General features: G+C 36.9%; 1 protein-coding gene across 1 annotated transcript; it reads right to left on the bottom strand.

The window, feature by feature from the left end:
- Nucleotides 1–13,922: 13,922 nt before the first annotated feature.
- On the bottom strand, nucleotides 13,923–16,902 carry INSL5 (insulin like 5). The gene is made up of 2 exons (NM_001206131.1): nucleotides 16,702–16,902; nucleotides 13,923–14,426 (listed from the first exon to the last, which is right to left on the bottom strand). Exons 1-2 carry the CDS (start codon nucleotides 16,874–16,876, stop codon nucleotides 14,194–14,196), a joined length of 408 nt encoding a protein of 135 aa, NP_001193060.1. The 5' UTR covers nucleotides 16,877–16,902; the 3' UTR covers nucleotides 13,923–14,193.

The raw sequence follows: 16,902 nt of genomic DNA, 5'->3' as shown, positions 1-16,902 counted from the left end.
GATGCTGAGGTTGAAGCACCAATACTTTGGCCACCTGATGTGAAGGGCCAACTCACTGAAAAAATACCCTGATGCTGGGAAAGATTGAGGGCAGGAGGAGAAGGGGGCAACAGAGGATGAGATGGTTATATACCATTACCGACTCAATGGACATGAATTCGAGTAAACTCCAGGAGATAGTGAAGGACAGGGTAGCCTGGCACCCTGAAGTCCACGGGGTCACAAAGAGTCAAACATGACTTAGTGACTGAACAACAACTATGCTGTGTCTGACTAAAGTTTCCTGCAATCTCTTCTCAGTTTCTTTCCTTGCCAATTTAACTACTGTGCACAATTTTTTACAATTTTATTTTAATGCAGGACATAACTAGAAACTTGAGGTTCTCTACCCACCCACTAGGCCATTTCTCTACTTAGGGAGGCAGGGAACCAGCATAACCAGTATGGAAAGCTCTAAGCTGCATATTCTATTGGTAATAAAAAAGGATAATCTATCGCTTCCCACAGCGATACGGGTGGATCTCATAACCATCAAAACACAGGATATCCAGCCTGATTTGTGCAGAGGGTGCTTAGAAATAATTTTTAAAATTCATATGAGAAATATTAACCTTAGAATCATTCCATTTAGGAAATAACAATACATGTTAATTATAGAAATACATTATATTTTCCCTTAAAGAAAAATATTCTATAGTAAGAACTTTACTTTGCTAGGACAGCTAAAAAATTAAACATATAGCTGAACTTTTATTTATATCCCAGTTTACAAGCACAAGCAAAAGCCTTCTAAGGACCCACTCTAGGGAGTTGCGTCAACCAGAGGATATTAGAATGTCCTTAATCACAGGTCAGCAAAGCATAAAGGACCAGACAGTAAATATTTTCAGCCTTGTAAACCATGCAGTCTCTGTCACAACTACTCAGCTCTTCTGTCAAAGTACAAAAACATTCAGGGACTATAAGTGTGGCAGCATTCTAACAAAACTTTATCTATAAAACTGAAAATTTGTGTATGCACATGTGGATGCTCGGTCATGTTTGACTCTTTACCAGCCATCTAAAAAGTAAAAACCCTTCTTAGCAAGTGATCCATAAAAATCACACAGTAGGACAGATTTGATTCCCAGGCCATAGTTTAACTACCCTACCTCTAAAGGATTCATCTTAGTGGAGGAGGGGAATTGGAATTACAATAGAGAGAAGTCAAGATTTTGTACATCCAAGAAGAAAGTGGAAAGTAACCAGCAAATGGAAAAGCACAGTAACATTTCTGAATTAACAAGTGAGGAAGGGGAATTGGTTATGCAAACAAAAGAATTAAAATAAATACTTTGTATGGATAATAATCAAGATTATATAGAATATAATCAAGTATATTGTGTCACTCATTAAACATGAATTGGCTTAAGCTACCTGTGACTTTAAGAATCCATAATGAAAACCAAAAGACAAGAAAAATAGGAGTTGAAATTCAGTTAAGTTTGAAATTTTGGCCAAAGATATATCACAGAGACACAAGCAAATAGTCAATGTCAGTACTAATATTAGACAAAGTAAATTTCAAGACCAAAAGCATTAAATAGAAAAAGAATGATATCTGCTGTGGACTTAGTTGTGTCCTCTCCCAAATTCATACGTGGAAGTTCTAATCCCCAATGTGATTATGTTTGGAGATACAGATATTAGGAGGAAATTAACATTAAAATAGTGTTATCTTCTTTATCCAGAAGGCTTTCCTGGTGGCTCAGATGGTAAAGAATCTGCCTGCCATCCAGGAGACCTGAATTTGATCCCAGGGTTGGGAAGAGCTCCTGGAGAAGGGAACAGCTACCCACTCCAGTATTATTGCCTGGGAAATTCCACGGACAGAGGAGCCTGGTGGGCTACAGTCCTTGGGGTCACAAAAAGTCGGGCACGACTCAGCAACTAACACTCACTCCTTATCCGTTCACCTGTTGATGCACATTTAGGTTGTTCCCAAGTCTTGGCTATTGTGAACAGTGCTGCTATTCATGATATTCATGATAATACATGAATACAGGAGTGCATGTATCTTTTTGAATTGTAGTTTTGTCTGGATATATGCTCAGGAGTGAGATTGCTAGATCATATGGTAATGCTATTTTTAACTTCCTGAGTAAACTCCATATTGTTTTTCACAGTGGTTGCACCAACTACGTTCCTACCAACAGTGTAGGAGAGTTCTCTTTTCTCCATACCCTCTTAAGCATTTGTTATTGGCAGACTTTTTAATGATGGCCATTCTGACTGGCGTGAGGTAGTACCTCATTGTAGTTTTGAGAAGGTATAGTATATATATACAATGGAATGGAGAAGGCAATGGCACCCCACTCCAGTACTCTTGCCTGGAAAATCCCATGGACGGAGGAGCCTGGTGGGCTGCAGTCCATTGGGTCGCTAAGATTCGGACACGACTGAGCGACTTCACTTTCACTTCTCACTTTCATGCATTGGAGAAGGAAATGGCAACCCACTCCAGTGTTCTTGCCTGGAGAATCCCAGGGACGGGGGAGCCTGGTGGGCTATCGTCTATATACGACTGAAGCGACTTAGCAGCAGCAGCAGCATACAATGGAATACTACTCAGCCATAAAAAGAATAAAATAACACCATTTGCAGTGACATGGATGCAACTAGAGATTATCATACTAACTGATGAAAATCAGAACGAGAAAGACAGATACCATATGCTATCACTTAAATGTGGAATCTAAAATATGACACCAGTGAACTTATGTATAAACAGAAACAAAACTCAGGGAAATAAAGAGGTTGCCCAGGGGAAGGGAGGCATGAGAGGGTTGCATTGGGAGTTTGGGATGAGTATATATAGAATGGTATGTATAGCATGGATAAATAACAAGGTCCTACTTATAGCACAAGCTTCCCATTTGGAACAGTGGTAAAGTATCCACTTGCCAGTGCAGGAGACATAAGAGACATAGGTTCTATCCCTGGGTCTGGAAGATCCCCTGGAGGAGGAAATGGCAATGCACTCCGGTATTCTTGCCTGGAAAATCCCAAGGACAGAGGAGCATGGTGGGCTACAGTCCATGAGTCACAAAGAGTTGGACATGACTGAGCGACTGATGTATAACACAGGGAATTATATTCAACATCCTGTGATACACCAAAATGGAAAAGAATATGAGAAAGAATGTATATATATATATGTATGTGTGTGTGTGCATGTGCGTGTGTGTGTTTGTGTTTATATGTATAACTGAGTCACTTTGCTGTATGGCAGTAATTAACACATTTTAATTCAATTATACTTAAATTTAAAAAAGACATTTTTTTAAAGAAATCAGGAGTTCCCAATCCATGGGCCACAGACCAATACTGATCCACAGCCTAGGAACTGGGCCACACAGTAGGAGGTGAGTGGCAGGCAACTGAAGCTTCATCTGCCACTCCCCTACACTCGCATTACTGCCTGAATCATCTCCCCCAACCAATCTATGGAAAAATTGTTTTCCATGAAACCAGTTGATGAAAGTGAAAGAGGAGAGTGAAGTTGGCTTAAAACTCAACATTCAGAAAACTAAGGTCATGGCATCTGGTCCCATCACTTCATGGCAAATAGATGGGGAAACAATGGAAACAGTGACAGACTTTATTTTGGAGGGCTCCAAAATCACTGCATATGGTGACAGCAGCCATGAAATTAAAAGACATTTGCTCCTTGGAGGAAAAGCCCTGACCAATCGAGACATCATATTAAAAAGCAGAGACGTTACTTTGCCAACAAAGGTCCATCTAGTCAAAGCTATGGTTTTTCCAGTAGTCATGTATGGATGTGAGAATTGGACTATAAAGAAAGCTGAGCACCAAAGAATTGATGTTTTTTTGAACTGTGGTATTGGAGAAGACTTTTGAGAGTCCCTTGGATTGAAAGGAGATCCAACCAGTCTGTCCTAAAGGAAATCAGTCCTGAATATTCATTGGAAGGACTGAGGCTGAAGCTGAAATTCCAATACTTTGGTGACCTGATGCAAAGAACCAACTCACTGGAAAAGACCCTGAATGCTGGCAAAGATTGAAGGCAGGAGGAGAAGGGGACAACAGATGATGAGATGGTTGGATGGCATCACCGACGCAACAGACATGAGTTTGAGTAGGCTCCAGGAGTTGGTGATGAACAGGGAAGCCTGGCGTGCTGCAGTCCATGGTGTTGCAAAGAGTCGGACATGACTGAGCGACTAAACTGAACTGAACTGATGAAACCAGTCCCTGGTGCCAAAAAGGCTGGGGACCATTGGATTAAATGGGATCAAAAGGGCGAGACCTAATTTGATAGTATTAGTGGCCTTATAAGTAGAGGAAGAGAGGTGATTCTTTCTCTCTCTCTTTTACTCTCTCCTTTTTCATGACCACACATTAAGGAAAGGCCATAGGAGGATATAGGGAGAAGATGGCAGCCTGCAAGTTGAGAAGAGAGCTCTCACTAGAAACTGACCTTGTCAGACCTTCATCTGGGACTTCTAGCTACCAGAACTATGAGAAAATGAATCTTTGTTTGTAAGCCATCAGTCTATGGAATGTTGTTGTGATAAGCTGAGCTAACTAATACAATTTCATATAATAATAAAGGATATAGTTCATAAAGAAGGTAATCATCATGCTAAGTTGCTTCATTCACATCTGACTCTGTGCGACCCTGTGGAAGATAGCCCACCAGACTCCTCTGTCAATGGGATTCTCCAGGCAAGAATACTGGAGTGGGTTGCTGTGCCCTCCTCCAGGGGATCTTCTCAACACAGGGATGGAACCTGCATCTCTTAGGTCTCCTGCCTTGGCAGATGGGTTCTTTACCACTGCTGCTGCTGCTAAATCACTTCAGTCGTATCCAACTCTGTGTGACCCCATAGACGGCAGCCCACCAGGCTCCACCGTCCCTGGGATTCTCCAGGCAAGAACACTGGAGTAGGTTGCCATTTCCTTCTCCAATGCAGGAAAGTGAAGTCGCTCAATTGTGTCCGACTCTTCGCGACCCCGTGGACTGCAGCCCACCAGGCTCCTCTGTCCATGGGATTTTTCAGGCAAGAGTGCTGGAGTGGGGTGCCATTGCCTTCTCCACTAACAATCATCAAATTTTGTATATCAAATAACAACAAGAAAAGCAGTATTGATATAAGGAAAAGCAGATTTCAAAGTTTAAAAGTATCAGATGGAACAAAGAAAAATAATATTTATTAGTAGAGATGGAAATTGAAGGGGGGGGTATAACAACAGCAAATCTTTATGTACCCAATAATCACAGTCATATATGTAAAGTAAAAATTCCTAAAAATAAAAAACCTGGTAAATAATGATTAAATTAGGAGATTTTAGTATTTATTGTATAGAATCTTTAAAAAGGGAAAAATAAGACATGGAGAATTTTACTAATTTTTTTCAAACTTGATTTAGCAGTTACATGTAGAGGGAATGACATATCCTAAAATAGAAAATAGATATTTTCATTTATTATGTTAGGTCAGTGTTTGGGATTGAACTGTGTCCCCAAAAGATATGTTAAGTTCCTAGCCTCTGGTACCTGTGATTTTGACCTTATTGGGAAATACAGTCTTCACAGATATCATTAAAATGTAAGTTAACATGAGATTATATTGGAATAAGGTGGTCCCTTAGCTTTTTTGAATTATGTCCTTGTAAGAAGAGGAGAAAAGACACAATTCTACCCCATACAGAGAGGAGAACACCATGTGGCAACAGAGGCAGCAATTAGAGTCATGTTTTTACAAGCCAAAAATGTCAAGAACTGCAGACAGCACTGGAAGCTCCCTCAGAGACCTCAATGTGCATGGCCCTCATGGTACCTTGATCCAGACTTTAGCTTCCAGAACTACAAGAGAATAAATGCCTGCTTTTATAAGCCTCTCAACTTGTGGCAATTTATTACAGCAGCCCTCAGAACAGTTGAGCTGAAACATTGAGGAAATGTTTTGAGGAGAAAGAGAGAAAGGAAAACAGCAAAGGAAGGAGCTAAGGAAACACACCTTAATACTGGGAAAGATTGAAAGCAAAAGGAGAAGGGTGCGGCAGAGGATGAGATGGTTGGATGACATCACTGACTCAACGGACATGAATTTGAGCAATCTCGGAAAGATAGTGGAGGACAGGGAAGGCTGGCATGCTGCAGTTACATGGGGTTGCAAAGAGTCGGATATGACTGAGTGACTGAAAAACCGCAACAAACAAACATATGTTCTCAGCTGGAGTCTAGGTTCAGCCTGAGCCCCGGAGAAGGAGGTGCACCACGTTGCTGGTTCTGCTTTGACAAAAGGGGGCTAGCCCTTTGTCCTCTGTGTAAGTCAGTCATTATATGTTGCTGATGACTGAGTAGGGGAGGGAGGTCAGAGAGAGGGGCACATAAACTCCTTCGTGAGACAGCCCATTTGGCTAGGGCAATTCTCTGAAAAAGGAATAGCTGTGAGCTGTTAACAGCCAATACTCACACTGTCAACTATATATTCTGTACCTGGAAATTTTTTTTTTTACTGTTTTGGCTCCTAGAAAAACTTAAATAAATTCCAGAAATTAGAGAATTTACAGACCTTAATCTTTGATCATAAACTTCTAAGTTTACAAATCAATAATTAATCGGTGCCTAAGAAAACAGAATTGTATGATTTTGAAATTATGAAACACTCCAAATAATTCTTAAGTCAAAGATGAAGACAAAACTAAAACTGAAAATAATTTAGAACATAGTAAGAAGGTGAATGCTTCATAATCAAACCCATAGCTGAAAAAATACTCAGAAATACATTTTTAGACTTATACACTAGTGAATAAAAAAGGAAAGAAAGAATATTAGTAATTAAGAAAGCATTTCACAACAAACAAAACAAAGGGGAGATTTATACAGACAAACAGGTGAGGGAGATTTCTACAGACAAAAATGTGAAACATGAAATTAAAAAATTAAAAGCTAATAAAATATTTTCTTTCAAAAGACTAACAAAATAGAAGCATTGTTCTCTCCCAACTATCAGCAAGCTTGATTAAGGGGGAAATAGAACATAAATATATAATATTAAAATATTATATTCATTCATTTATTATTTTATTCATTCAATTGAAATATACTTATTGATTAGAAACTGTGTATCAGGAAGAAAGAGAAAATAGTGATGAGCAGTAATTCTTGTACTAAAGATTATGTACACTGAAATACAAATAAATGCTCATAATATGATCAGAATTTGTGTGTTAAATATAAATTCTTGAAACCAAGGACATATACTATGAAGGAAAGCCTAGTGATTGCTGTCATGCAAACTCCAGAAGAAATTCTGAGTAATGACTAGCTACCTAGATTAACCCTCAAAATGATAGACTATCTGAAAAGGTCAATATCTACAAAGGAAACTGGAATAGTAAAGGTTTATCATGTAAAAAATGTCCTCCAGCAAAAAGATACAATGTTTTGAAGAATTTATGCCAATCAATTCAACTTAGATGAAATGGATAAATTAATTTAAAAAACACAATCGCTAAATTTGTTCAAGAAAAAAATACATAAAAATCTTAATATTTCTGTATCTGTACAATAAATTGAGTCTGAAATATTAAATCTTTCTACAAAGAAAATGCCAAGCCCTGATGACTTTGCTAGTGAAACCTCCAAACATTTGAAGAGAAATATGTCTTAAAACGTTCAGAAATTAGAAAAAGAAGGAAGAAAGGGACAGAGGAAGGAAGAAATTTTTCCAGCTCATTTTATAGGGCTAACTTAACCCTGAAAGCACAATCACTTATGATTACAAAAAAGAAAATTATAGCAAGATACAAGTTTTTAAATGAAAATACATGCAAAAATACTAAGCAAAATTTTAGCAAATAAAATTCAATGATAAGTAAAAATCAATAATATATTATTAACTGAATTTGTTCCAAGAATTCATAGGTGTACAAATAAGCAAAAATGTACTTTAAAGTTATACACTTAATTGTATATGTATTATACTTCACTTCAGCAAAATGTCACCAGGCAAAACATATTATAGCTGTTTTTTTGTTTTTCTTCCAAATGTCTAAGCAACAGGTGATGCTTTCATTCTATGAAGTTCTGTTAATCTTCATTGACAAACTTAGAGATCAATTTTATTTGTGAACACAAACTTAAAAATTCTAAATAAAAGATTAGCATATTTAGTCCTTCTGAGTATTGAAAAACTATTACACTATGATTATATCGGAGAAGGCAATGGCACCCCACTCCAGACGGAGGAGCCCGGTGGGCTGCAGTCCATTGGGTCGCTAAGAGTCGGACACGACTGAGCAACTTCACTTTCACTTTCCACTTTCATGCATTGGAGAAGGAAATGGCAACCCACTCCAGTGTTCTTGCCTGGAGAATCCCAGGGACGGGGGAGCCTGGTGGGCTGCCGTTTCTGGGGTCGCACAGAGTCAGACATGACTGAAGCAACTTAGCAGCAGCAGCAGCAGCAGTATGATTATATAGATTTAGTCTGAGAAATTTCAACATAAGGAAGGCTATCACTATAATTCTTCACCTTAACAAAAGACAGAAAATATTATATGATAAAGTTAAATAGATATTTGATAAAATTTAGAAGCCACTTATAAGTCCTTAAGCATTATGTAACAGAATAAAACTCTTTAAATGATCAACAATATTATTTCTATACATACGTATGCACATATGCACATATAAAGACTATTATTTGTTTATTATTTTATGTATATTTTGAATAGCAATTGTCATATTGAATAAAGAATGCTGAAACCATTTCTAGTAAAATCAGGAACATGAAAGAGATGTCTACCATTATCATCATCATTAAAAATTCTTATAATGATCATCTCTCCATTAAGGCCTTTCCTAGCCTTTCAGTCCCACCCTCTTTCCAAGCCTTTCTGTCCCCTTTGTATACTTTCTCTTCAGCCTCTATCATTATCCAATATTATCTAATATTTTTTTTGCTTATGTCTGTCTTCCTTAAGAATATACATTTTGTCTGTTTTATTCACAGGTATATCCTTAGCACCCACACAATGCCTGTGCATTACCCTCTCAATAAATAATTTCTGCATAATGAGTTATGTAACGACAAGATTATGGAGCAGTAAGCTTAAATATTGGAAGAGACAAAATTAACTTTTTTTATTAGTAGATGATAATATTGAATACCTAGAAAACCCAACATAGACTTATAATGTAACCATTAAATTTAATAAAATAATTGGACAAGGTGGCTGGAGATGAGTATATAAAATCAAGATTTTTTTCTTTGTATTGTAACATGCATTTAGAAATGAAGATGGGGCAAATTTCTCATTCATGGGGACAAATAAAAATTGCAAATACAAAGGTAACATAAAATTAAAAAGTAATGTAAAAAGACAGAACCTATATAATAAAAATTCTAAAAAGAAATAAAACACTATATTATTTTAGTAATATATTTTAGATATGAATTCTTAATATATTACAATATAAATGTTTTCTATATTAGTATAACTTTAAAACAGTTCATACTATAATTCCAATTTTTTTGGAAATTGGATTATAAAATTATAGAAAAATGTATGTCTCATAATATCCATGAAAAAAATTTTAGTCTCAATGTTGGAAAACTTTTATTAAGAGATAGTAAAATTTACTATAAAGTTATTGCAACCAAAATAATATGGGGCTAATTTGAGGAATAGAGCAAAGAACAAAATAAAGGGTCTACACTACCTCCAAACATAATGTGAAATAACATATGACTAAAATGGAATGAAATTTATATGGGAAGAGGCTGGTCTACTTAATAAATTATGCAGGAAAAAAATGTTCTGTTCATTTTAAAGAAAATAAAAAATCAAGCACCTCATACAATACAAAAACAAATATAAGATGGATTAAATTTAAATGCAAAGGATAAAAATTAAATTATTAGAATATAACTTAGTAGACTTTTTCACAACCACACTCACAGTAAGGGAGGTCTTCTAAAGTCAAACAGGAAATCCAGAAAACATAAAAGAAAAGACAGACATTGTATGCAATGACATTATATGCAAAAGACTGAGGCTAAGTGAAATCAATGCATACCAAAGGCTTAGGCTGGAGGATATTTTACTAAGGTGGCAGTCAAAAAATCAATATCTTTAATATTAAAAGCTTTAAATTTTGACAATAAATCTATTATAAATAAGTAGAAATAGCAAAATGGGCTAAGAATATGAACAGACTAATTTACAGAAGAGGAAATACAAATGTCCAATAAATACTAAAAGGCAATCATAGTCATGATAATGCATATACAAAAAAATTATACTCAATATCTTATCTATAAAAATGCAAAGTTTTGCAAGTGTAATAACATCATGGACTGGGGAGAATATAGAGAAACAGTCACTCTCATAAATTTCTAGTAAAAACATGAACTAATACAAACCTTTTAAGTGGTGATCTTTTGGTATGTGTTTAACATATGCCATACCTACTAGGATGTTATTGAAATAGTTCCAAGATGTACTAAACATAACAATGAGTGTGACTGCTTTCTGTGTAAAATAGGATGATAGATTTAGTACATATTGTATTAGAATAGTTTACAGCTATAAAAAGTAGAATCATAAAACAAGTCATATTGCTTGCTGAACTGAGAGGGAGGGAGAAAGACTTGATGGACTAGTCTTGGAAACAGCATGTATCGCTACTGCTGCTGCTGCTAAGTCACTTCAGTCGTGTCCGACTCTGTGTGACCCCATAGACGGCAGCCCACCAGGCTCCCGTCCCTGGGATTCTCCAGGCAAGAATACTGGAGTGGGTTGCCATTTCCTTCTTCAGTGCATCAAAGTGAAAAGTGAAAGTGAAGTCGCTCAGTCGTGTCGGACTCTTCGCCTCCCCATGGACTGTAGCCCACCAGGCTCCTCCGTCCATGGGATTTCCCAGGTAAGAGTACTGGAGTGGGGTGCCATTGCCTTCTCCGCATATCACTACTATTCACATTTAATTAGCTAGAACTCAGTCATGTGACCACATGAAATTGCAAAAGACACTGAGAAAATGTAATCTCTCTGTGCCCAAGAGAAAGAGAAGAAGGTTTTAATGGACTGTTAAAAGTCTCTGTTATAGATAGAAATATATAGATGATGATATTAATAGATAATAGACATAGGGCAAGCTATCTGACTCTATCTGTAACTATACCACATAAATTCAGTATAACCATAATTTTTATTTCTGGCAGAAATTTTAAGAAATTCTGAATAAGGATTGTGCTATTATTTCAGGATCAAATAGAAGAGAGTAAGAGTTTTATTGTATTTTATACCTCTCTGGAAGTATACTCCCTAAACATATATATTTTTTACCCTTTTTCCCCCCAAAAAAGGGACTACAGGATGTAAGTAAAAAGACAAGATCCCATCTTTCTTCTTTGTTTCTCTATGCATTTAAACTGAATAGATGCATTTATAATAACTAATAAGCACATAACAAAAAATAATTACTAAAAGTATGCTGAAAAAAATACACATATTTTTCCACAAGCAACTTGACAAGCTATCCTATTAAAATGAAAAAGTCAGTATATAAAGATATATAAACTAGGCTGTTTATTGCATCTTTATTTGTCATGGCAGATGTAACAACCTGAACGTCTCTTGATGGAACCTGAAAAATTAGTGGCAAAACATATTATGGAAGAGCAATTCTCAGACTTTTTTGGTTTCATAATCTTTTCACACTTTTAAAACTTATTAAGGACTTCCAAGAGTTTCTGTTTATGTGGGTTGAATTTATCACTGTTTTTCATATTAGAATTTCACTAAGAAATTTAAATGTTTAATAACATTTGAAAATAAAAATAAACTTACCACATATTAACACATAACATATTTTATTTTAAAATGGATATTTTCACAAAACAAAAACATTTATTGAAAAGAGTGGAACATTTATACTTTTGCAAGTCTCTAATGACTGTCTTTATAAAATACAGCTTCAATCAGCTTTTACATTTTTAATCTGCTGCTGTGTGTTATGTTGGCTGATGTACATGAAGAAAACTCAGCCACACATAGATATTTGATTTCGAAAGGGGAGATTAGTTTAATAGCATTTTCAGATCATTTTTATGTTCTTCTTTGATATTATACCAAAACGTAACAAGTAACTATTTATTAAGGGTTAACTGCAATGTAAAATCTGAAATCTGTATCAGTGAGTTTTTTGTGCAGTTAGATTAAAATCTTTATTTTGCACTTTGAACAGCTCTTTTACCCTTTTATGATTTTGAAGTATCATGCATTGATCATTTGGGAAATATTGGTTCATTAAGTTATAGCAGATCTCCCAAATGTTGACACATCATTATATAATATCAAAGAATCAACTCTATTAATATACCAGTGATGTTCAGGGTGGTAGATAAAAGTATTCTAAAATCGCTTATAAGCTTGAACTTGATCATCAACCAAAAAAATCATCAGTTGTTTTCCTTGAAGTGACAGGCTCACTTTGTTCATTTTTAAATCTTATTTCATTTAATTTCCAATACCCAGATCTAAATAACCAGTTTTTCAGTCTTTAGTTTTTCTTAAAAACGGTGCTTCCTGGAAAGCGCAGCTGCCTTTAAGCTCACAACTCGATTACAGATGAGCTTTTCCTTGAGGCAGCCATCATACTTCAGTCTGCCAGAAACATGCTTCATGCAGTCTTCTCATGATTCACCAGCCAGAATATTAAAGGGGCATATACTCAAGGGTTGAGATTCAATATTATTAATTTTTACTATCTCATCAAAAGACATTCTTCAGTGAAACTGACTTCAAACAGAGAGAGTCCGGTGGTAAAGAGTAATTAACTGCCAGTGCAGTTTAATGTGACTGCCTTGATTCATGCTAAGTGTCACTAGTGGTAAAGAACCCACCTGCCAATGCAGGAAACATAAAGATTCGGGTTCGGTCCCTGTATTGGTAAGATAGCCTAGAGTAGGAAATGGCTACCCACTCTAGTATTCTTGCCTGGAGAAATTCATGGACAGAGGAGCCTGGAGGGCTACAGTTCATGGGGTTGCAGAGTCGGACATGACTGAAGGGACTTAGCACAGTCCAAGTTTGGATCAGTGATATCAACTCTTTAGCTGTGTGACTTAGGAGACATTTACTTAATTCTAGAGAGACTCGGTTTTTTGTTTTGTTGTTGTTGTTGTTGTTGTTTTTATCTGCAAAAAGCAAAGCAATCACACAATTTAAGTGCCCAATACGTAGTTCACAAATTTCAAAAACAGACTGGAGTATTAATATGCAGCACCTCCGATGAACAAAGACTCGAACAGTTGTAAAATCTACTGGGGAGTTGGCTGGCTGACAGAGTTAGGAATAAAACCATATTTTGTGATATTTACATTGTCTTTTTATCTGTGAAGATATCCAATTATGACACAATGATTTGGCTATCTGAGTTTTAGTAGTTTGGTCCCCAGAATGAGAACAGCATGTCTTTTCATCTCAGTAGTAGCTGAAGGCAAAATCTAGGCTGTCCAGACTATAAGAATGAGGTAAAATACCCAAACATTTTCTGGATTTTGGCTGTTTATGGACCCTATTTGACCCATATATGCACCCAGCTATTCTCAAGTAGAATGTTGAAGAGCCGCATGATAGAAAACATGCATAGAGCACTCTTAAGAACTTTTGAAAAAATGTACTTTGCTTAGATTCTTATACTTGACTGTGAATCAGTTTAAATTTTCAGTAATAATACATAGTAACACAAAAGTAGAGTGGTTAGTTATTTCTAAATGATGAAGTAATCATTGGTTTTTATTTTCTTTTTATGCTTACTTTGTTTTTCTACCATTAGCATTTTTGTTTACTGTTTTAAAGTTATTTAAAATTGTTTTAAAAACAGAAAAATCACAGTGAGCTTGGTTTATGGCAATTTTATTGCAATTTTGCATAACATTTAAATTTTCAAAGGATTAGTTAAAATTTGAAAAGAACAGTGCATTTACCTTGGCAAAGGGAGAAAATAGACTTTGTGTGGCTAAAACGCCTTTCATCAACAACTTTTCGGAAAGAACTGCCTACCCAAAAGCCATTAGTTTAATGACACAATGTAAGTGTTATTCTGGGAAGTAAAGCGCTGTGATTAAACATGTGCTAAATCTCTGCCACCCTAGGGGATTTGCTCCCGTCCTAACAAAGAGTGCTCAAGTCAGACATGGAACAGCCTTCAGTGCAGCACAAGGTTTGCAAGTCTTGTCTTGACATCACCAAATGCTTCTTTGACCTCCAAAGCCCTTCCGTGGGCAGCTGCTCACCCTGAAGACTTTCCTCCCCTGCGAAATCCATCTTCGGAAGGTTGTGAGCTGCTCTTTCCTCAGAAATCTCCTGTTCATTTGGCAGCTGGAAGTGGTTTCCTCTCTCAGCTATAGAGAAGGGAAAAAATAACTTTCTTAGAGTGATCTGACAAAGGCAGCAACCAACTTCTACTTTGGGGGAAATGCATGAAAGAAATTGAATCCTGAAGATGACTTTTACTTTTAACGTTGGTCTGGGGCTTCAGAGAAATTAAATATTTTAGGGAGAACTCTCCTCATTTTACAGAGGAGGAAACGTGGGTGCAGAGAGGAGGAGTGACAGAGCCAGTGTCACTCAGCTAGTTCGCAGCCAAGTCAGGGCCTGACTTCAGTTGCACTGGGTCCTTCCGCATGGTGACCAGCGGCTTCCAAATATATTAGTTATACATTATCAACAAAAAACAATCAACCAAAAAATAACCCTGTGTACATTCTGCAAAGCTGATCAGTAAGGAAGGTAGTGGAGATTTAAATCTCTATATTTGAAAATTAAAAGTGGGTCCCACTGTTTTATCAGTGTTGTTCCCAGAGTCCATGGATAAGCCTCTCTCACTTTAACTTCATTCAGACTTACTTATCAGACACCTTAGCACACTGGCAGGCACCAGAAAAAATTTAGATGAATGAATACTGATTGGGAAGCCAGTAGTGGATTAAACATCTAATGTATGGGAAAGTACTCTGAAAGCCTGTGAAAGGTTAAATAACAGTATTATGAAGTCAGTGGTGTTAAAAGGGAATAGCCTTACACAGACATACATTCCATCGTCCCATGTCTTACAGATACTGAAATGTATATATATATATTTTTTACTGTATTTTGACTTGCTAATCCAGGGATTGATAAAATATAGTCAAAGAGGTAAATTATGTTTATTGTCTTGAGATTAAAAACCATTATTGTTTATTAACATCTAGTAACTATGACGGAGAAGGCAATGGCACCCCACTCCAGTACTCTTGCCTGGAAAATCCCATGGATGGAGGAGCCTGGTAGGCTGCAGTCCATGGGATCGCTAGGAGTCGGACACGACTGAGTGACTTCACTTTCACTTTTCACTTTCATGCATTGGAGAAGGAAATGGCAACCCACTCCAGTGTTCTTGCCTGGAGAATCCCAGAGACGGGGGAGCCTGGTGGGCTGCCATCTATGGGGTCACACAGAGTCGGACACGACTGAAGCGACTTAGTAGCAGCAGCAGCAGCAGTAACTATGAACCTCTCATTATTAAAGTAGGATTGGTTGATTCACAATTTTTCAAGACATTGGCCCACCAAAATACAAAAACTGTAGATCATTTTCCAAAATCTTTTTGCTTACCAAAATCATTTTAAATCAAATTGAAACCTGTAAAGTCTTTATATCAGGTATGTGGTTACAACATTTATTATATAAGCATGCTTTCGTCTTTTAATTATAAGACATAACAAATAAAATTATTAAAATAGAATCTTAAATAACATTTACCTCACACTTTAATATAGGATTAGTAGGAAATGGTCAACTTTGAAATTACCTGAGTTGAAAAACAGATAGAGTGAAGTCAGTCGCCTCACTGTTTCTGAAGCACACTAAGTTCACTCTCATCTTGAGACAATATCTACTCTCATCAGCACCTAATTATTACTGCTAGAATTCCCACCCCACTCCTCATAAGTCCTTAGAGCCTCTATCAAACATCACCACCTCCACAGTGCCATTATGTATTACGGCACACACACCCACCATCTTCTCGCCACCTGAAACGCACTGTAAAATAAGGAAAAAACCTCGACTCTTGTAGTCAGAAAGCCCTGGTTTTCTTCCCAACCACACTGCGAACCGGCTGGGTGAACAATTTTGTCCTCAGTAAAACTAAATGGTGGTAACATTACTTACTTCCAAAGATCCTTATCAGAAGATGAAATGTTACACATGAAACTGCCTGGCACATAATAAGTGCTCAATAAAAGTTAGATTATTTCCTCCCATTCTCATTTAGCAGCTGCCTGAATGCCAACTTATTATATTCTATAATTATCCAATGTGAAAATCTTGCTTCTACAACATGGCCCTTGAAGTCACCTGCTCCTCCCTGCTCAACCACCAGGACCTGCCATAGATGCTAAGCTCACCAAAGTAGTCACGCAGTCAACTCATTTCAAGCTGGGGCCTAAAGAATACAATGTCATATTTTTTTTAAACCAGCGGTTCATCTCTTTCCCAAGCCAAATTAAGCTTATTTTGATAATTAACTCCCTAGACCGAAATGGATGTGGCTTAGTAGTAGCTAGAGAAACAGTTATTAAGACAGATCTTCAAAAAAGTAATAATAAATAAAGAAGTCATGCGCATCCACGTTACCTTGCTGACCCTGCAGGAGTGCCCCCGCGTGCCGCCTCCACCTGGAGCTGGCGCAGATGTAGATGACTGTGCGTACGTACTCGGACCCGCAGAGCTTCCTGGATCCTTCACGCCTTGCTTCTGAAATGGCCAGCATAACAGAGAAGGTAAATAACATAAAGATGAAACCCCTCATTTTGCTGAGGACTGAATGAGAGTTTG

Source organism: Bos taurus, chromosome 3, assembly GCF_002263795.3.
Source record: "Bos taurus isolate L1 Dominette 01449 registration number 42190680 breed Hereford chromosome 3, ARS-UCD2.0, whole genome shotgun sequence".
Lineage (NCBI taxonomy): Eukaryota > Metazoa > Chordata > Mammalia > Artiodactyla > Bovidae > Bos > Bos taurus.
The sequence above is the reverse complement of the archived record's forward strand: the minus strand, read 5'-3'. Positions and strand labels throughout refer to the sequence as shown.